Source organism: Argentina silus (assembly GCF_951799395.1).
Source record: "Argentina silus genome assembly, chromosome: 7".
Classification (NCBI taxonomy): Eukaryota; Metazoa; Chordata; class Actinopteri; order Argentiniformes; family Argentinidae; genus Argentina; species Argentina silus.
The window spans coordinates 13,054,391-13,072,629 of record NC_139661.1 but is presented as its reverse complement, the minus strand read 5'-3'; the positions used below and the strand labels follow the sequence as shown (position 1 = coordinate 13,072,629).

At 45.8% G+C, this 18,239-nt stretch overlaps 3 protein-coding genes across 4 annotated transcripts in view; 1 reads left to right on the top strand and 2 right to left on the bottom strand.

Annotated features, from left to right (window-relative positions):
• The first annotated feature begins 3,309 nt into the window (after nucleotides 1–3,309).
• tti2 (TELO2 interacting protein 2) lies at nucleotides 3,310–8,164 on the top strand. Of its 2 annotated transcripts, none has more exons than XM_083673933.1 (8): nucleotides 3,310–3,440; nucleotides 3,756–4,593; nucleotides 4,883–5,069; nucleotides 5,225–5,317; nucleotides 5,569–5,753; nucleotides 6,455–6,598; nucleotides 7,447–7,603; nucleotides 7,823–8,164. In XM_083673933.1, exons 1-8 carry the CDS (start codon nucleotides 3,425–3,427, stop codon nucleotides 7,946–7,948), a joined length of 1,746 nt encoding a protein of 581 aa, XP_083530059.1. In that variant the 5' UTR covers nucleotides 3,310–3,424; the 3' UTR covers nucleotides 7,949–8,164. The 2 variants fall into 2 exon arrangements, with proteins under 2 accessions (XP_083530059.1, XP_083530060.1); XM_083673934.1 differs by lacking the exon at nucleotides 3,310–3,440 and adding an exon at nucleotides 3,510–3,567.
• A 200-nt stretch (nucleotides 8,165–8,364) lies between these two features.
• On the bottom strand, nucleotides 8,365–11,726 carry mak16 (MAK16 homolog). The gene is made up of 10 exons (XM_083673935.1): nucleotides 11,559–11,726; nucleotides 11,173–11,222; nucleotides 10,961–11,070; nucleotides 10,784–10,848; nucleotides 10,308–10,459; nucleotides 10,157–10,211; nucleotides 9,952–10,026; nucleotides 9,351–9,458; nucleotides 9,203–9,268; nucleotides 8,365–9,047 (listed from the first exon to the last, which is right to left on the bottom strand). Exons 1-10 carry the CDS (start codon nucleotides 11,571–11,573, stop codon nucleotides 8,844–8,846), a joined length of 900 nt encoding a protein of 299 aa, XP_083530061.1. The 5' UTR covers nucleotides 11,574–11,726; the 3' UTR covers nucleotides 8,365–8,843.
• A 1,126-nt stretch (nucleotides 11,727–12,852) lies between these two features.
• Nucleotides 12,853–18,239, bottom strand: part of mfsd14bb (major facilitator superfamily domain containing 14Bb) — a 9,704-nt gene continuing 4,317 nt past the window's right edge. Inside the window, exons 7-12 of the mRNA XM_083673678.1 lie at nucleotides 17,664–17,777; nucleotides 17,373–17,444; nucleotides 16,976–17,088; nucleotides 16,490–16,587; nucleotides 16,216–16,373; nucleotides 12,853–15,918 (exon numbers count right to left, since the gene is read on the bottom strand). Of these exons, the coding sequence (XP_083529804.1) occupies nucleotides 15,691–15,918; nucleotides 16,216–16,373; nucleotides 16,490–16,587; nucleotides 16,976–17,088; nucleotides 17,373–17,444; nucleotides 17,664–17,777 (783 nt within the window). The 3' untranslated portion in view covers nucleotides 12,853–15,690. The remainder of the gene's footprint in view (nucleotides 15,919–16,215; nucleotides 16,374–16,489; nucleotides 16,588–16,975; nucleotides 17,089–17,372; nucleotides 17,445–17,663; nucleotides 17,778–18,239) is intronic.

The window sequence follows — 18,239 nt, the reverse complement described above, 5'->3', positions numbered from 1 at the left end:
GAGTTGCTACTGTGGCGACAGATCTCTGAATACGGTGTTGTGTCCCATTCCCCCAGCAGGGGGCAGCAGCAGAGCTTAGGCTCATTTAAAGCTTTTGTTGTATTAACACACACACACACACACACACACACACACACACCTGGTAAAAAAGAAAAGAAAAACATCTCTCTCCATTTCACATTTCCCTCGTCAAGCTAATTCACGTTCTTCAGCCTTGCCCTCATAATCAGCTGTTGAATGTAATCTACCAGAGGGCCACTGTGATGCACTTCCACTAGGAGGAGACAGAGAACACACATGTTCAGGTGTTACACAGTGAAGCTAACATGCAATCCTCATCATGTCATATGAAGTGTGACCTGTCCTGTCATACGTGTAACTGACATGTGACCGGCTGGGTGCTTCAGGCTGTATCATCGTGAGCTTTTGCATGACTTAAAAAATGAATAACAACAATCAGGAAATCAAAGTGGTGATGTTTTACAGTTGAGGATGTTTTAATAAGCTATTTATTTATTTTTCGCACCACCCCCACACCCCCTTCCATCTCGATGGCCTGAACGTTAGCCTGGGCTCCCAGCAGTGTGGCTGTCTGTCCCCCCCCCCCTGTTGCCGGGTTATGAGGTCCCTTTCACAAGTGCAATACTTTCTCTCCTATCACATCCTCATTATGGCTGCGTCCCAATTCTCTAGCTGCTCTTCTCCCTGAAGTGTACACTTGCATACTCCCTCTCATTCAATTTAGAAAGGATGGACTGATGTAAGAGAGATGGTGTTAGGACTCTTCTCCATCTCATGCTTACACCAACGCTGTGCTTTTAAACACATCTAGGGGAAGTGCACAACCACTTCACCTCAGGGAGTGAGTGTAGTCAAGGAGTGAGTGTAGAGAATTGGTACGCAGCCGTTTGTTCTGGCAGGCCTCACCTCCTCAGCTGGTCACATCACTTCCTGTTGTCACACCACAAGCCCCTCCCCTACACACAAGCCCCTCCCCCTGAACCCTCAGAGTACCTCTTGTCTCATATCTCAGATCGTTAGTTATTATGACACGTGGGTACTTCAGTTATTGCAATAATCAATGCTGATATGACTTATGAAATGAGACAACCAGGTGAATAGAAGTTTACCTGGATCTGGTGATGTTTGTTTCTCTTGTCTTTCTGACATGTTTGGTTATTGATCCCCTCAGTGGAGTTATAGCAGTAATGCAGGTTGAAGCTCAATTTTTATTGATTCTTGAGCAATGCTATATACACCATGTGGAACTCCTCTTGCTTCTGGAGACCGATTGATCGAGTTTATTGGGTGGATGTGATCAGTGCAGGAGCAGATCAATAGTGTTGTCCAGATCAGGGGTGAGCTACTGTAGGATCCTGTTGTAACAAATCCTTAGTGCCTTGATGACGACCAGAGCTACAGAGTGGTTGTCAGGTGCCAGTGTTGTGTCCCTCTAGCCTCACTAGCATACTGCAGGACACAGACTGAAGCAATGTGTTGGCCAGGCATGAGAAGAGTCTGCTGGCGTGGATATTGAAATACAGCCTAGATATCCCAGATCTCAGACCGGTGGGACAGGTGCAGGCTACTCTGTATGCTGGCTGCAGCCTATCCACATGCCTTGGTGTTGTATGCTGTTCTCACATGATAGGAAATGCTGCAGGTCCGTGGAGTCTGTTTAAGCCAATCAAACAGCTGTCTGAAACACCCCCTGAGTCCTTCCTCAAGTTCTGCAGTACCAGTGGTGATCTCTCTCTGTCTCTGTCTCTCTCTTTCTCTTTCTCTCTGTCTCTGTCTCTCTCTCTCTCTCTCTCCCTCCCTCCCTCCCTCCCTCCCCCCCCCCCCTCTCTCTCTCTCTCTCTCTCTCTCTCTCTCTGTGCCCCCTAGTCCTGACACCAAATGCCTTTCTATGGAATCAGGGCAGTGTAGATTCTTGTTGAAGACTGAGGTTGTGAATATGGACCTGTGTTGTATGGGTGTGAACTAGCTGTTTGTTGCCATATTGTTGTTCATCTTCCTCCAGCTGCTGGTCCAGTCTAAATGGTTGCATCATCCAATGAAAACAGTATTACCATCTGTAATGTCATGGAATCCTCAAAGTCTCTGTCTGAGATCCTCCTGGTGTTCATGAACGTGTTTTTCTTCTGTCCATCGCATCATCAAGCGTGTAAATCAGTGTTCAGCAGCACCAGAATACAGGTGAACCGTGGTACAATCTGACAGTGAGCTAACAGGACTGGAGTGAATGATCATGTTCTGATAAACTGAATAGAAATTAAAATGTTCTGAGGAAAAAGGTTGTGTTAAACTGTGAACAATATAAATAAAGAAGTTCTAAATCTTTTGCATTGTCTCTTTTCTGTAATGTTTTAGTGACAGATGGTCATAGAAGGGAACCCAGAGAGAAATGTCAAAGCCTCTTTCAAAGGAAGCCGGCAAATGAAACTCAAATGTAAAATCACCACTGTCAATGTAAAAACTGCTTTGTAATCTAATTTCTGCAAATACAAACCCTCTGTTACGATGATGGATTAACATTTACATGGCAGCAGCGTAGGCTAATGTAACAGACTTTCGCTCGGGAAAAATGAGTAATGTCTAAATTAATATCAGTAGTTTTCTGTTTTATAGTACTCCGTAATTTGTTTGATTTGAACTGTTTTTAAATGTCATATAAATTATCTTAACAGCACCATCCCCATGATTATGTTCATTACATCAATTAAAATCTATCAATATGTATTATTGTAATTGTTAACGTTTCAACTAACAACAAATGGTGGCCTGTACAAAGGAAGGGAGGAATTTGCGATATGGAAGAAGGCCAGACAGGGAATAATGGAAGAATTAATGAATGAAAAGATTGCAGAGTTGGAGAGAGAGAGAAGAGTTTCAGGTGCAACATCTTGTTATTCATGTTGAACGCCCCCTCCTCTGGCGTCCAGAAAGTGAGCACTAGCCCGAATAGGCGTTAGTCGTCGCTGTTTCATACCTGTAAAGTTGGCAGTTATGAAACAAATGACAGCTATGAAACAAATGACAGCTATGAAACAGAGACCACTAACTGCGGTTGGGCTAATGAGAACCACACCGCAATTTTCCATAAAGCAGTGAGATCATGTCCTCAAGAAATTATAATGTAATTAAAATGCGTTTCCACGCATCCAGTTTGCATAAAACCATCGGATGTATAAATTATTGTTTGGCTGAGAATGCGTCATACGCATGGAACACATGCTTCATGGAAGAATATCAGCCCGGAACTGTTTTGCCGCGGACCGCTGTCCTTCCTCTTTAATTGTCCGGTCTGCCGCTTGTGTGGTAGTTGGATTCATTGAACAATCTTTTTGCACTGAGAAGTGCAATAAACTACACTGTATTAAATTTGTATTCCACAATGTATGGATAATTCTGGGCAATTTTGATGCCGAAGAACATAGGTAACGAATCGTGTCATGTGGTTACTACAATATAAACAGACAGCAAGCTAGAAAATACAATTAAAGACTGTAAACGTTAGGGAACCTCGTCACTCAGGCTTTGATCCGCGACCTCCTTCAACATTAGGTAGATGGTAGCTACTAGCTAGCACTACATGTGTTCGTGGTTGTTACTTGGTTTGGGGGATTGTGTTGTTTTTTCTTCTACAGTTTTATCTGGTCCAATGATGAGTGTTGCTTTTTCAATAATTTTTAGGCGTTGTTGTCACAAAATCACTATTTGCTAGAGCAGTTATCTTTGTTTCTTTCCCCCAGAGATGGACTTATGTCGGATCCTTCAAGACATTCAGTTAGAACAGGCACCGGAGGAGGGTCCATCCCCTGGCGCTGAAGGACTACACTCCCCTCGTCCGGTGGTTGAGGTCCTGGGTCGGGTCCAGGAGAGCCTCAGGGCTCCAGGTCTCATGCCAGAACATTATGGAAGGATCCTCCGCTCACTGGAGCAGCTGTTCAGGGCAGGAGACGCCCACTGGCTCCTTTCTGGCTGCTGCACCAACCAGGGCACAGATCTGCGGCGGGCGTACGTTGGCCTGGTGAGCTCTCTGACGCAGCTCGCTGATCTGCCCCTCTGTGAGACTGACAGTGGTTCTCTACCAGACAGCTCCTATGAGGGAATCCCCTCCAGAGCCTGTGCTGTGAGCTCCATTCTCTCGGCCTTGCTTCACAGACTCAGGGATGGGGGAGAGGCTGCCCCTGGGTCCACCCCTTCTCCAGCCTCCTCTGCCCCTGGGTCCAGCCCCTGCCCAGCCTCCTCTGCCCCTGGGTCCAGCCCCTGCCCAGCCTCCTCTGCCCCTGGGTTCAGCCCTTGCCCAGCCTCCTCCAGGGCCTCCCTAGCCCGGCCTCTAGCCCCTCTCTGTTGTGTGTTTGCGGTGAGCCACATGCAGAGGCAGGCATGGACCAGCCAGGCCTCCAGAGCAGCTGCCTCTGATCTGCTGGCCTGTGTGCTCCGGGCTGGGGGCTGGGAGAACACCGCTCAGCTCCTGGCTGGGAAGGAGGCTACAGACACAGACATAGGGACAGGGACAGTGACAGGAGGAGAGACAGGAGGAGTTCTTGGTGCTGTGTTGGAGATACTGCAGCCGGACCTGAAGAAGTGAGTTCCTTCGAAATGGATGAATTAACTCAACTGAAGCAGAATATTGAAGGACGTTTTGAATATTTCAAACTGTGTTGTTGATGAAATCTCGTTGGTCTTTTTTAAAAGTCCTGTCCTATTATCCTGTTCAATATGAACCAATCAGATTCCATTCTAATGAGCTTTTCACATATATATCTGTCACAAAGCTCTTTGCTATTATCAACGTTAAAACAGAACATCTCTCAAAATGTATTCCACCTGTACCACACCTCTTAACGATGACCATGTTTCTGACCTCTGGCAGGGAGAGCTGGAAGCGCAACCAGGCCACGAAGCAGGTGTTCTCGTGGCTGCTGCTGCAGGTGTGTCGTCCCTGGCTGGCTGGGCACCTGGACAAGGTGTTCCCCCCCTCCCTCCTGATGTCAGACGACTACTGCTCTGAGAACAGAGTCCTGGGGGTCCGCTGCCTCCACCACATCGTCCTCAACGTGGTGAGAAGAAGACCTTAACCTCTCTGAAGTCATACTCCGTTGTACACCAATATCAATAGAAACTAATCAAGCTAATTAATTAAGCAGACCTAATATCATACAGGATGTTAGTATAGTCAGTGTTCCATGTATGTGTTTGTCTCCTCCCCTCCCAGCCGGCTGCAGACCTGCGTCAGTACAACAGAGCTCAGGTTCTGTACCACGCCCTGTTCAATCACCTGTACACACCTGAGGCCCAGCTCATACAGGTACACACCTGAGACCCAAATTGTCAAAATTCTAGAGTGCTACGGGTAACTTTATTCACCAAAAATGCATAAATTATGATGCTTCATTTTGTAGCCAATCAAGGTATTGTTGCCAGGTAAACACCACATAAAACATTTGACACTCTAGGTGGTGAATGTTCCGGAATTCTTTGGCAGTTAATAACATCATAAACCGTAACAACAACATCACATGGTGGTATGTTCAGTTTCTCCTCATCCCTCTGTCCCAGGCGGTCCTCCTGTGCCTGTTGGACCTCCTTCCTGTGTTGGAGAAAGCCCCGACATGCACTGGGGTCCCCAGGAAGCCTAGCCGCTATGACGAGGTGTTCCGTCTGATGCTCACCCACATGGAGGTGGAACACAAGCTGGCCCTGAGGAAGGTCTACGCCAGCTGCCTGCTCCTCTTCATCCACAGGTGAGAGCCAGCTCCTGCTGGGGGAGGCTGGAGGAGGTAGCAATCGGAGGACAGGGTCATTGTAATGCATCGAATGGAATGAGTGTTTGATACGATTCCTCATTCCATTCCATGCATTACAATGAGCCTGTCCTCCGATTTCTCCCTCCACCAGCCTCCCCTGAAGTCGTTCTAATTGGCCATCTTGGTTCTCTTACACCATCTTGAGTGTCTTCGTGCGCAGCTATGGGGGTGAAAGGCTAAGTCATAGTAATTATGATTGTGGATATATTTAATAGTCAATAGCTGCGTACTAACTATGGTTGTATATCTGATTGAGTAAGTGCATACCCGCACCAGAGAAATGTAAAGCATAGAGACTCTATTTGACATTCACCCTTTTGCTCCACTATTGGCCACATGAGGCTGGTGAATGTGAGACAGTTGAGTCTCTCATGCACTTACTCAAAATAGAGAGAGAGTCGGTAAATGGCGATTGTGTTGTCCTGGTTATCATATTGAATATACAAATATAACTATTATTGATAGTTATGAGTAGACATGTACATTATGTTACAGTATTGATGTGTGTGTGTGTGCATGTATGTCTGAGTGCGTGTGTGTGTGTGCATGTCTGCGTGTGTCTGTGTGTGTGTGTGCGTGCATGTCTGCGTGCGTGTGTCTGCGTGCGTGCGTGTCTGGGTGTGTGTGTGTGGTGCCAGGATGGGTGTGGTGGTGGTCCGTCACCTGAAGCGTCTGGAGCGGGTGCTAACGGGGTACCTGGAGGTGTCGGAGGGTCCAGAGGAACACACCAGGCTCTGCATCCTGGACGCTCTGGAGAGCACTCTACGCATCGCCTGGCCCAGGTGAGCGTCATTGCTACTCCACCACACTGTATAGGTCCACCTCAGGGTTCTCCCCAGGATGTTAGAACTGCGTGGCACTGGATTGCATTATTATCAAAACCCGACTGCATCATTTCTTCATGTCAAAATGCACAAAAAATACCAGCTAAAATGCTGAATTCACTGAGGTACGTCATAATGCTTTCACTTTCGTTTTTAACAATGTTGTTGGTGATCAAAAATATAGTTATTCTATCGTTACTAAATATGTACTTTCATTTGCCTTGTAATGTTTCCATGGTGGCGTCACCAAGTTCACAGCCTGGCGCAGAAACACTCTTCCATTCTTTGGGGAGAACCCTGCATCTGGCCCTCTGATAGGCTCATCACCTGGTAGAGGTCTCTCAAATCTGGCCCAGGTCAGAACAGAACCTCTCTGGTAGAGGTCTCTTAGATAGATAGATCGATAGATAGGTACTTTATTGATCTCTGAGGGGAAATTAAGGCGTTACATCAGCTCACATCACAAACAACAACAACAACAAAATAAAGTGACAATACAATAATAAAATAAAATAGACATCTGAAACATTATATACAATGAGAAATCTGACCCAGGTCAGAGCAGGTCCACTAGGTAGAGTTCTCTTACGCCTGTCCAGGAGAGCTATAGGAATGTGGAGGTTTTGTTTCCAGTCCAGCATTAACACATGATTAGTTTAATCAGCAGTGTTGGTGCTGGGCTGGAATATGTGTCCAGAACCACAGTTGAAAACCCTTATCTATAATCAATGTAAATGCCATCTCATTGTGTCACTCATTAGTGTGTGTGTGTGTGTGTGTCTCCCCCCCCCCCCCCCCCGCTGCAGGATGGAGAGCCGTGTGTGTGTGCTGGTGCGGAGCCTGCTGAGGCTACTCTGTGACGTGTCTGCTGAGCCTCTCCCTCCGGCGGTGAGGGACCAGCTGGTGACCAAGGCCACCTGCTGTCTGCTGCTGCTGGACCACTGCACACAGGGCAAGCTCAAGGTATAGCCATGCTAACCTGGATCCAGATCTGTACTTAGCTCAAGGTACAGAACAGAACAGCCATGTACTGAACCCAGATCTGTGCTTAGCTCAAGGTACAGTACATGGCTCGAGCCTGCAGTTCTGTTACCATTTAAAGCCTGGAATTCTGTTTTGCTGTAGTTAGAACTTCAGTTCACTATTCTGACCTAATGTGTACGTGTCTTCCCCCCCCTCTAGACGCTCCTTCAGGAGGTAGACAGCAGCTGCACCAGCGGTCCAGTGCTGAGGTGTCTAGAGACAATCACTATGGGGCAGAGCAGACCAACATGGAGCCCAACCCTGCATGAACATCTGCAGAGCTGATAGTTCATATTGCTATACCATACTGGTGTGATTTCTAAGTGTTTGAGATTTCGCCAGGAGTTTTGTGATCTGATAATCTATGCACTGGTTATGTTCATGATCAACTGACTTTGAGCAAGACTTCATAATAGATGTGCTGTCATATAGTACTACACTTACCATATTGTAATTATTTGTGAATGTCTCTAATTTCATATGGACTCAGAGACAATCAATGTGATTACTGTGCATATTCTGGGTGCTGTTTTATCAATGAAAATTGGTTTGTGATCAACAGTGTTTGTGCTGCCTAGGGAGAGACAGAAATAACTACGTGTGACGCTAAACCTTCTCACTTGTGTGAATAGCTCATGCTTCCCGAATAAACCACACACGTTGTTAGAAAATGTTTATTTCAAACTGCAATGGATATTGTATTTAAGCCATATTGTAATATAGACCATTATCATACAGTTGACCAATTTTCACTTGTTGGCAAATCCTGCATTCTGAGGTTTCAGAAATTAACAAAGGATTATGGGTGACAGAATCACAACATTGCTGGAAGATCACAATGAGCTAAGCATTGTAAATGAATAACTGGGTTAGGCTTCACCATGTCATCATTTAGTTACCTATGGAAGAGGGAGTCAGGACTGAACATAACAGAATCTTAACAACCACAACAGTGAGATAAGGCCTGATGTGTATGGTGTGATATTTAAGCATTTTCTCCCCCCCTCCCCAATCAACAAACCCAGGGGGGCTTGCTCAAGATGGGGACTACAGGACGTTCAGATATTGACCGTGTAGAACAGAAGTGTATATCTGTTTGAATATAGCCCAGGTTAACCATTTAAACATGGTTGTAAGGACTCATGGTTGAGCCCAGAGTCAGAGTGTGTTGTTGTCGTGACTATGTGGCCTTGCTCTTGGCGACAGGCTCCGCCTCCTGTTCGTACTCGATCTCCACGTACGCTCGCTTCTTCCGCACGGCTCCCTTCAGAGGCGCCTTCCCTTTAGAGGCTGAGGCCTCCATCTCCATCTCTTCTTCTGACTCCTCATCCTCATCCTCTTCTTCCTCATCCTCTTCATCACTTGCCTTTAGGTTGTTCATCTCCTAGAAAAGATAAACACACAATAAGTCTTGGAATGACATGAGACAAATGTCAAAGTGAGCCATGGCCATCAAGGAAGCACTAGCCTTGTAACCATTTAGAAAAGTCATTGTTTAGATCAAGAAATGTGAATAACATGAAAGAAAGAAATGTTTACCTCAAAGTCACTGATATCACTCTCATCAACTTCATCCTCTGCAACAAACTCCTTCTTTCCAACATCCTGCAGAGAGAGAGAGAGAGAGAGCTTTAAGCCTGACAGTGACAGCCAGCGTCTCATCATCAACTAGCAGCCAGTCTCTCACCTCGTCATCCTCTTCTTCCTCCTCTTCCTCAGACTCTGACTCGTCTTCATCCTGCTTCTCCAGAGCCTTGTCGAAGGCGTGGACGGGGAAGTTGTAGATGTCTCCGTACTGAAGCACAGGGGACAGGGAGAGTCAATGTCCTGCTATGATGTCTTGATTTATTTTATTATTTTTAAAGGTTATTGTTTAGACCGGGGCAGTCCCACTCTCTTATATGTGTTCATTTTTTCTTGGACAGACAATAGAGAAAGACAGGAAGTAAGGAGGAGAGGATATGTTAGCAGGGCATGGGCCGGATTCTAACCCATGCCGACATGGGCATATGTGCACTGTGGACCGTAGTGCTAGACCACCCCAGCCATGGTACTGGTACCAGACCACCAGTCTTGATTTTCTGATGAAGACTCATCACTTAGAAAGAAATGTCCTGTTGTTATGGATACTCTCTCATCCCAGCTGAACCCCATTATGACGACGAACACACCATGTTTGTATCAAGAGCTGTCCCTTGGAAGACTTGAAATGGCATGCATATCTATGTAATAAATAAAAGACTTCACCAAAATAAACATTTAAAGTTTGAGACATAAATAATATTTACCGTTCCCTGTTTCAGTCTCTCCAGCAGTTCTTTCTCTATAGCGTTGTCAAGCTGGGCTGCGATCAGGGCTTTTTCCTGGAAGATGACAACAGCATTTGAGTAACGTAACTGAACGTCATATCAACCACACAGTGCACATTAGAGAAGAGTGTCCATTGATGAGGCCTGTGAACAGCCAGGTCCCTACAAACACAGAACAACATACTTCTCTCCTCTTCTCTCTCCTCTCCACCTTCCTGCTGAGGGGCACCAGCTTCCTCCTGAAAGAACAATCAATGGAAGACATTATTCAGCATCATTTGGTCATTGGAATAGAAATAAAATGTTGCTGTTTACTGTAGAGCGGCGATGCTTACTGTCGTTTGAGTGTGAGCTTGCGGATGCGGATGAGGTACTGTGTGATCTTGGTGAACCTCTGTTTACATTTGTGTCGTATGAAACGAGGCCAGTAGATCAAGTTCTCATCGATCTGCTCCAGCGCCTTCTCATAGTTCTTACTGAGCTTCACCTAGGAGACAAAACGTCACGTTAAAGAAAAATAGAATATCTTTGCTGCGTCCTGATCGTCTACTCGTTCTCCCTGTAGTGTGTACACTCCCCTACAGAGATTTAAAAACAGAGCATTGGTGTAGGCTTGGAGGGGAGTGTATCACCCATGTGGAGAAGTGTACAAATACACACTTCAGGGAAGGGTGTTAGAATTAGGGCGCATTTCTAGTGTAAACACATTTAGACTGTAGACAGTTCTGGTGTAAACACAATTAGACTGTAGACAGTTCTGGTGTAAACACATTTAGATTGCAGACAGTTGTGTAACTCTACTGTGACTCACCTTCTCCCACATGCGAGCAGGGAAGGCTGCTCTCTCAATCACCTTCATGTACAGGAAGCAGTTACCTGAGAAAGAGACACACAACAAAGGTTGAGCAGCTAGAAGTTCATCTTAACCGTCCATGCCCCCCCCCCCCCCACACACACACACACGTCTGTTCCAAAGGTGACCGCGTACCTTTCTCCTCTCTGATGGTGGCATACTGGCTGTTTGCTAGTGGACAGGACGATCTGTTACACAGTCCCGTGATGTTGAACTCATTCCTGCAGAAGTTCTGAGTCTTTGTCCTGTGGCAGAGGAGATGGTAAGTTAAGAACAAAAGGGTGCTAGAAACTGAGCTATACATTGTGGTCAATAAGTTTGTGTAATGATGATCAATTTGACCTTACTTCACTTTGTAGGAGCAGAAACCATCGTTTCCTATGAGGTCCCAGATAACCTAGAAACAAAATATTATATCAGTTGAGTTTAGCTATTGCACGCTTTGATGTATCTCCAACACATAAGAGGTCTAGGAAGGATTGAACTGAACTCAAAGCAATTGAACTGTGACAACGCATTTACACAAGCCAGTGGCAATTCGACATGTACAACTTCAAGTTGCAATCAGACTAGTTCAATTTTACATAGATGCTAAACTGACCGGTGTCTTGTTGGATATTTAAATGCCAACGCCGCCAGCTCGGCCAGCAAGCTAGGTAGCTAACTGTAAAGGGACTAGCTCAGTCGTGTTCCACACATCACCAGCTTAGATAAGATCATCGCCTTTACTTACATCGTCGTGCTGCATTTTCAGTTCCTAGCCAATCAAAGTCTAGTTGAGAGCTTTCCGGGTGTCTGAAATATTACTGTAAAATATCAGACAGCGACTTATTGGAAAAGTTTTAGGTTTTATGTCAGTAGAGTCACATGGACAGCGAGGAAGCAGACATTTTTGTTTGCATCGACGAGTTCCTGTGACGTGCTATGACGATTCATTACGATATTGCCCCACTACTGATCTGGGGTCTGTTTTGCGTTTTTCCCTGTAATGATTGGGTTTACTCGGGTAAACTCGGATAAACGTATGGGCAACTTTAACCGGTAGTTTACGCGCACCGAGAGATGTCGAGAAAATAGATCAGCACATGCCATTTCACGGTGTTTAACGTTTATTACACACCAGAAGCAACAATGTGTCCACATTTTACTTAGTTTTGAAACAATTATTTCTAAATGTACACACATAGATTTACGTCTGGGGAAATAGGCCGGGCACACCTCATCGCTTCATGCCTTTACAATCGTCATAGTCTCACTGATTCCTTCAACTTCCTTTTAATTTGTGTTAAACACTTCCATAATGTTTTATCAGTTCATAATCAGAGGGGTGAGGTGCTGAGCGTAACAATGAGGGCACACCTCTCACAGATAAACTGTGAGTATCCCAATCATCACATGTATGAACCGAAGAATCATGTCGATTGGATGGGTCGAAAAGTCTTCATACAAGGCTGATAGTGTTCCAGAAAAGGGTTTGCAAAATTAACGCTATAAACCGTTAAGTGCACTAATGTAGAACAAACAAAGTCGTACATACAATCCTCTTTTAAACCTCTCAAAAGTTACATGGAAAATACATTTTGGGAAATAACCCTAAATATCTTGTTTTAAAATGTATTCATAAGTGGTGCATTGTGGGACAACGTTATTGGGTAACTGCGGAGAGGGTCTGCGTGTAGGTGTCAACATCGCCGCCTATTGGGCTAGGGACAGACGTACTACGTATTTTCCTGTGCTTAATCTCTGGGATCACATACACATATAGGGCCGGTTTCCAACAAAGTATAAACCTAGTCCTAGACCAAAATCATATTTTCAATGTAAAATCTCAACTGAATGCATTTTAGTCTTAGTCTTAGTCTGTGACCTAGATTAATCGTAATCCTAGACTGAAAAACATCTTTAATAGAGATTCTCAATTGGAAGTGTTCATGGAAACCCCATAGCCTACTACACACTGTTGATGTGTGTATTATTTTCAAACCCCCAAATAAAATTCTGTTAAATCCAATCCAATCAGATTTCATATCATACATTTCTCTTTATTTTATCATAGATATTACTTCAAAATCATTATGGTTTAAGATCAAACAAAGCAATTACAAATACACAACTTAGAAGACATCATTCAACGTCATAAAAAAAGACATTTGTAACAACAGCTCAAAGTATTAACATGAATATATTTTAGGCACACGTTTTCATTGAAATTAAGGTGCAGTATTCAGCAAACGAATGCATCATGTACACTGCAAGAGTCAAGTCAACAACCCTATAATAGTCCTTGTGGAAATACCTTTCATGTCTGCATAAGTGATTTCGCTCTTGTTTAGCGATTACGGTGGCTAAATACATTAGCCTTAGTCTTAAAATATCGCAAGTGCTTGCATTATAAAAGTTCCAAAAGACTAAGTTATTGAACATTTTTCATACTATAACTTGCTTGTAGAGATATGTCATAAGTAAGGTTTCCAACAGTTTACAACAGAGGAGGCTGCTGGAGGTAGAAATCGGAGGACGGGCTCATTGTAACGCTTGGAATGGCATGAGGAATGATGTTTGATACTCATTCCATTCAACACGTTGCAATGAGCCCGTCCTCCAATTTCTACCACCACTAGCCTCCCCTGATTGACAGAATGCATACAGTACAAACCTTACAGAACACTGGAGACATACTACCGTTTGTGATTGGATACAAAAATATAGCTTGTATTCAGTTTCTGACATCAATTATCTTTGAGAAAGCATAATTGTAAAAAATTAAATAATAATCAGACCAATGAGAATGTTGCTGTCTGAAGGGGACATGGTGTAGGTGTTGATCCGGTCTGGGGACGTAGATACATACCAGTGGGACAGCACTTTCCAACTAGTTACAGGAACTGGTCTACCCTATTCAAAGAGCACTACGTATACCCCATCTCCATAGCTACACAGTTGTGACCAGGGGAGGCTGGTGGAGGCAGAAATCTCAGGACGGGCTCATAGTACTGCATGGAATGGAATTAAACACGCATTTGATCCCATTCCTTATTCCATTCTATGATTTACAATGAGCCCGTCCTCTGATTGCTGCCTCCGCCAGCCTCTGCTGGTTGTGACCCAGATGTGTGGTCTCATACAGTAATCACAAGAACGTTCTCAGCAACAGAAATGTTCAACTTCAAGCACCTCTCCTCTGGACAGCACCGCAGTCAGCCATGATCGGGGCTGATTTGAAATTCAGGGTTGAATTTGAATTCAGGATTCAATTGAAAGGTGTAACCACGTGGCACATTGAACACAGACTCCTGTAGCACCGCTGGACAGTTGAGTGGCCACATCCTGTACCATCTCTCTCCACATCCTGTACCATCTCTCTCCACATCCTGTCAGCCACAGTCACACCACCACCACCACCGCATTTCCCCTGCTACTGAACAGGGCTGGGCTGGCTTTGCCTTGTCTAAAACCTTTTGGCTAACATAGAACTCAATAGCAAATGTTGGTACTGGCAACCCTGTAGGTGGATGTGGGGGCCTCTGCACCCTGCCAAAGAACCTATCGGAGGGATACACAACCTGATGAAATACAATACCCAACACTCGGTCAAAGGGAACAGTCACTGTGGTGATTTAAATCTGAATAAACTGATGAGCAGCTAGCAAAATAGCCAATTGGGGGCCTAGACGTGTCACGGGCTGACATGTTCTATGAAGAGGTAAACATTTGAGGTAGCTGGTATGTTAAGAGGGGGAGGGGCCAGTGATGAGATGGGCAGGTATGTTTGGAATGTCATGGTTCAAATCCTCAGTTCAAAGAGTCCATCCCCATAGTTTAACCTAGTTTCCTCTCCTAGCTTCCTCTCCTTCTCTGGCACTGACAGGACAGGAAGAGACAGTTGAGAGAAGATCTCGAAAGGAGGGTTTGATTTCACCTCTCCAGTTCTGTCAGATTCTTACGAATAAAGGAAAGGAAACAAGGAATCAGGGAGAGGAACCAAGTGAAGACTATTGAGGCGCACCCCAACATTCAGGTCCAGATCAGGTCTCAAAAAGCTGATTAAAACAAGACATGATGACAAAGCAAAAAGGCAAAAAAATTCAAACAGAAACAAAAACATGGCACAGCGATTTCCTAACAATAAATGGCCTCACCTTTCAGGTTAAACTCTTATATAATCATCTTATATATTCTTATAACTTTGAGCTAACTATACACCTACCGGTTTACTATAGAGATTGCACAGTAACTTTGAAGAGAGACAAGGTGTCGTTAATGTGGTAAAGCTATGATAAAGAGGATCGATTGGTCTTTTAAGTCAATAACATGAAGGACAGAGTTCGTCTCTCAGTGAAACATCAGTAACCAGCGGACTATCAGTAACCTCTTCATCCTCACTAACATTGTCTTGCCATATGTTGGACTACTAAACACACATCGTCACTCTCTCACTGGACCAGGTGCATAAAGACTTTAGTCCAGATATTAACTACAATCCTCCTCCTTCATTGTTCCTCCTCTGAAACATTGTAAATAATAAAACCATCTCAGTGGATAAAATAGATGCTCAATATTTATCTTGCAGATAGACCAGGTCTTTTGTTCTCCCCCTCCCCCAGAGAGTCTGCAGGCCTCTGGTCTAATGAGGGTCCAGTGGAGGGGGGGGGGGGGGGGGGGGGGGGGCTGGGGGGGTTGGCGTAGAGGGGAGGGTGTGGCAGGGGGGGCTGGGGGTCCGGTGGAGAGAGAGGGGGGGCTGTGTTTAGGGGGCAGGACCATAAAGGGGAGGGATCTTGTAGCAGTCCATTGGTTTTGGCTTAGTAAGGGCAGTCAGGTAGGGAGGTGTGTGTGTGTGTGTGGTCCTGACAATCCAGTCAGTCAGGCTACATGCTGCTGTCCTGCAGTAGAGGCTCTATGTCGTCATCGCTGACGGGCAGAGCCAGGGCGTGCGCCCCCTGCTGGGAGAGGCAGGTGCTGCCACTGGTCTTGCGGGCAGAGGAGCAGGTCTTGACAGCCAGGCGGTGCTCGTCAGGGATGAAGATGGCCACCAGCAGGGCCAGGAGCACTGCACACGCCCCGAACAGGAAGGGAGGGCCTGGGATGGCCGGCTTCTACAGGGAGGACATAGTGGGATAGTGGAGGTGTTAGAAGCACTACTAAGAGAGAGACAGACTGTGTGTGTGTGTGTGTGTGTGTGAGAGAGAGAGAGAGCATGTGTGTGAGTGAGAGCACGCATATGAGTGTGAGTGTGTGAGTGTATGTTGGTGTGTGAGAGCGCGTGCACATGTGTGTATGTGTGTGAGAAAGTGTGCATGTGTGTGTGTGTGTGTGTGTGTGAGTGAGTGTATGTGTGTGTGCGAAAGAAAGCGTATGCGTGTGTGTGTGTGTGTGTGTGAGAGCGTGTGTACCTCAGTGACAGGCTGCTGGGGCGTGGTGGCCTTGTCTCCTGATACGGGGTCCAGCTCGTTCAGCTCCACGTTGAACAGGAAGAAGATGAACCCATACAGCGCTGGTCCCAGACCATTACACAGCCCCCGGATCCCTGTCACCATGCCCTGGACCACCCCTACACACACCCACACACAAGTTGAAGGGGAGAGCAAAGAAGAGGAGATGAGGAGGAGGGGAGAGAAGATGAGGAGGGAAGAGAAGATGAGGAGGGAAGAGGTGGAGAGGTCTTACCCTGCTGGTCTGGGGCTGTGCAGCGGGACACCAGAGCACTGACTGCTGGGAAGGTGATGCTGGACATGGCTGCTACGGTCCCTGCTGCCCACATCATCCTGAAAACGGTTAGAACACAGTTGGAACACACAGAACATGGTTAGAACACACAGAACACAGTTAGAACACAGTTAGGACATGGTGAGAACACGGTGAGAACACACAGGACACAGTTAGAACACACCTGTAGTTAGAATAGCAATACCAGGGTTCTCCCCAGGATTTTTTAACAAGGTGACGCTGGATTGCATTATGAAAACTCAACTTGCATTTATTCATGTCAAAATGCGCAAAAAATACTGAATTAACTGCATCATCCAGACCACATACACAACATCCAGATGTCAGTCTATCATCTCCTGCTCACCATAGAACCAGGAATAAACCCAGAGGACACACACACACTCACACACTGTTTAAGAGTTGAGGACCTGAGAGTTGACTCACCATGGTTCTGATCCGAACCCGTACCAGGCGAGCTGGAACAGCTGGAAGCCCAGTCCCAGCAGAACAGTCTTCTTGTTCCCGATGGTTCTCATCAGGATGCCCAAGAACAGCGTCTGTCAACAGAACACAGAGACAGACGTGTCACAGAACTTGATTGAAGATTGATGAGGAACATGATGTTCAATAGGGAACACCAGTGGAGGTAGAATTTGGACAGGACAGGCTCATTGTAATACATGGAATGGAATTAGGAAGGTTCCTCATTCCTCAGCCCTGAACGTTCCATGCATTACAATGAGCCTGTCCTCCAATTTCTACCTCCACCAGCCTCCCCTGGTGCACAGCCAGTATAGACATCTGTGTGTGATGATGGACAGGAAGTCATATTCTACGATACCTGAGCAATGATGGACAGGATCCCCACCATGGCGATGAAGGCAGCAATGGCTGCCGGGGAGAAGTCTATGACCTGAAACGAACAGAACAACACTGTCAAACAAGCTTATATTTAAAAGTCACAGAACTGAGGATTGGTCATGAAGAGACTGAGGTCTGAGGATTGGTCATGTAGAGACTGAGGTCTGAGGATTGGTCATGTAGAGACTGAGGTCTGAGGATTGGTCATGTAGAGACTGAGGTCTGAGGATTGGTCATGTAGAGGCACCGTCGCCTCTCTCTGCTGCCTTACCTGTCGCAGGTAGAGGAAGAAGCTGGAGTACTGGCCCGCCTCCGGCAGGTAAGACAGGAACACGGTCACACAGATGATGAGCACAGTTGGGTCCTTTCCCACTCTCCTCAGAGACTACACACACACACACACACACACACACACACACACACACACACACACACACACACACACACACACACACACACACACACACACACACACACACACACACACACACACACACACACACACACACACACACACACACACAGGTCAACATGGAGTTTGACATGCGTGAACAGAACATGGTCTAGAGCAGCACGGTTCAACACAGTTCAACACGGTTCAACATGGTTCAACATCATTCTTCTTACTGAGTCTCAGAGAGCAACAGGCCGCTGCTGTCTTAGACCAGGTCTCTCGTCTCAATGAGAGTAACCTGTAGATGTGATGAAGTCAGGAGTTCCAAAACTTTTTCATCTCGCCACGCCCAAACTGACATCAATAATTTCCTGTGACCCAAACAACTTGATTGCGGGCTATGCCTACACAAACCCAAAACACTGCAGTATAGGCTACAGGTGCAACACACAG

What these genes read in the sequence shown, in the direction of transcription:
- mak16 (XM_083673935.1), bottom strand. An exon ending in AGAGACTGAAACAGGGAACG is followed by an intron (nt 9,459 to 9,951) that starts GTAAATATTATT and finishes CCTGTGCTTCAG; the next exon opens with TACGGAGACATCTACAACTT. An exon ending in AGGAAGAAGAGGATGACGAG is followed by an intron (nt 9,269 to 9,350) that starts GTGAGAGACTGG and finishes CTCTCTCTGCAG; the next exon opens with GATGTTGGAAAGAAGGAGTT.
- tti2 (XM_083673933.1), top strand. An exon ending in ACCACATCGTCCTCAACGTG is followed by an intron (nt 5,070 to 5,224) that starts GTGAGAAGAAGA and finishes CTCCCCTCCCAG; the next exon opens with CCGGCTGCAGACCTGCGTCA. An exon ending in CTGCTCCTCTTCATCCACAG is followed by an intron (nt 5,754 to 6,454) that starts GTGAGAGCCAGC and finishes GTGTGGTGCCAG; the next exon opens with GATGGGTGTGGTGGTGGTCC.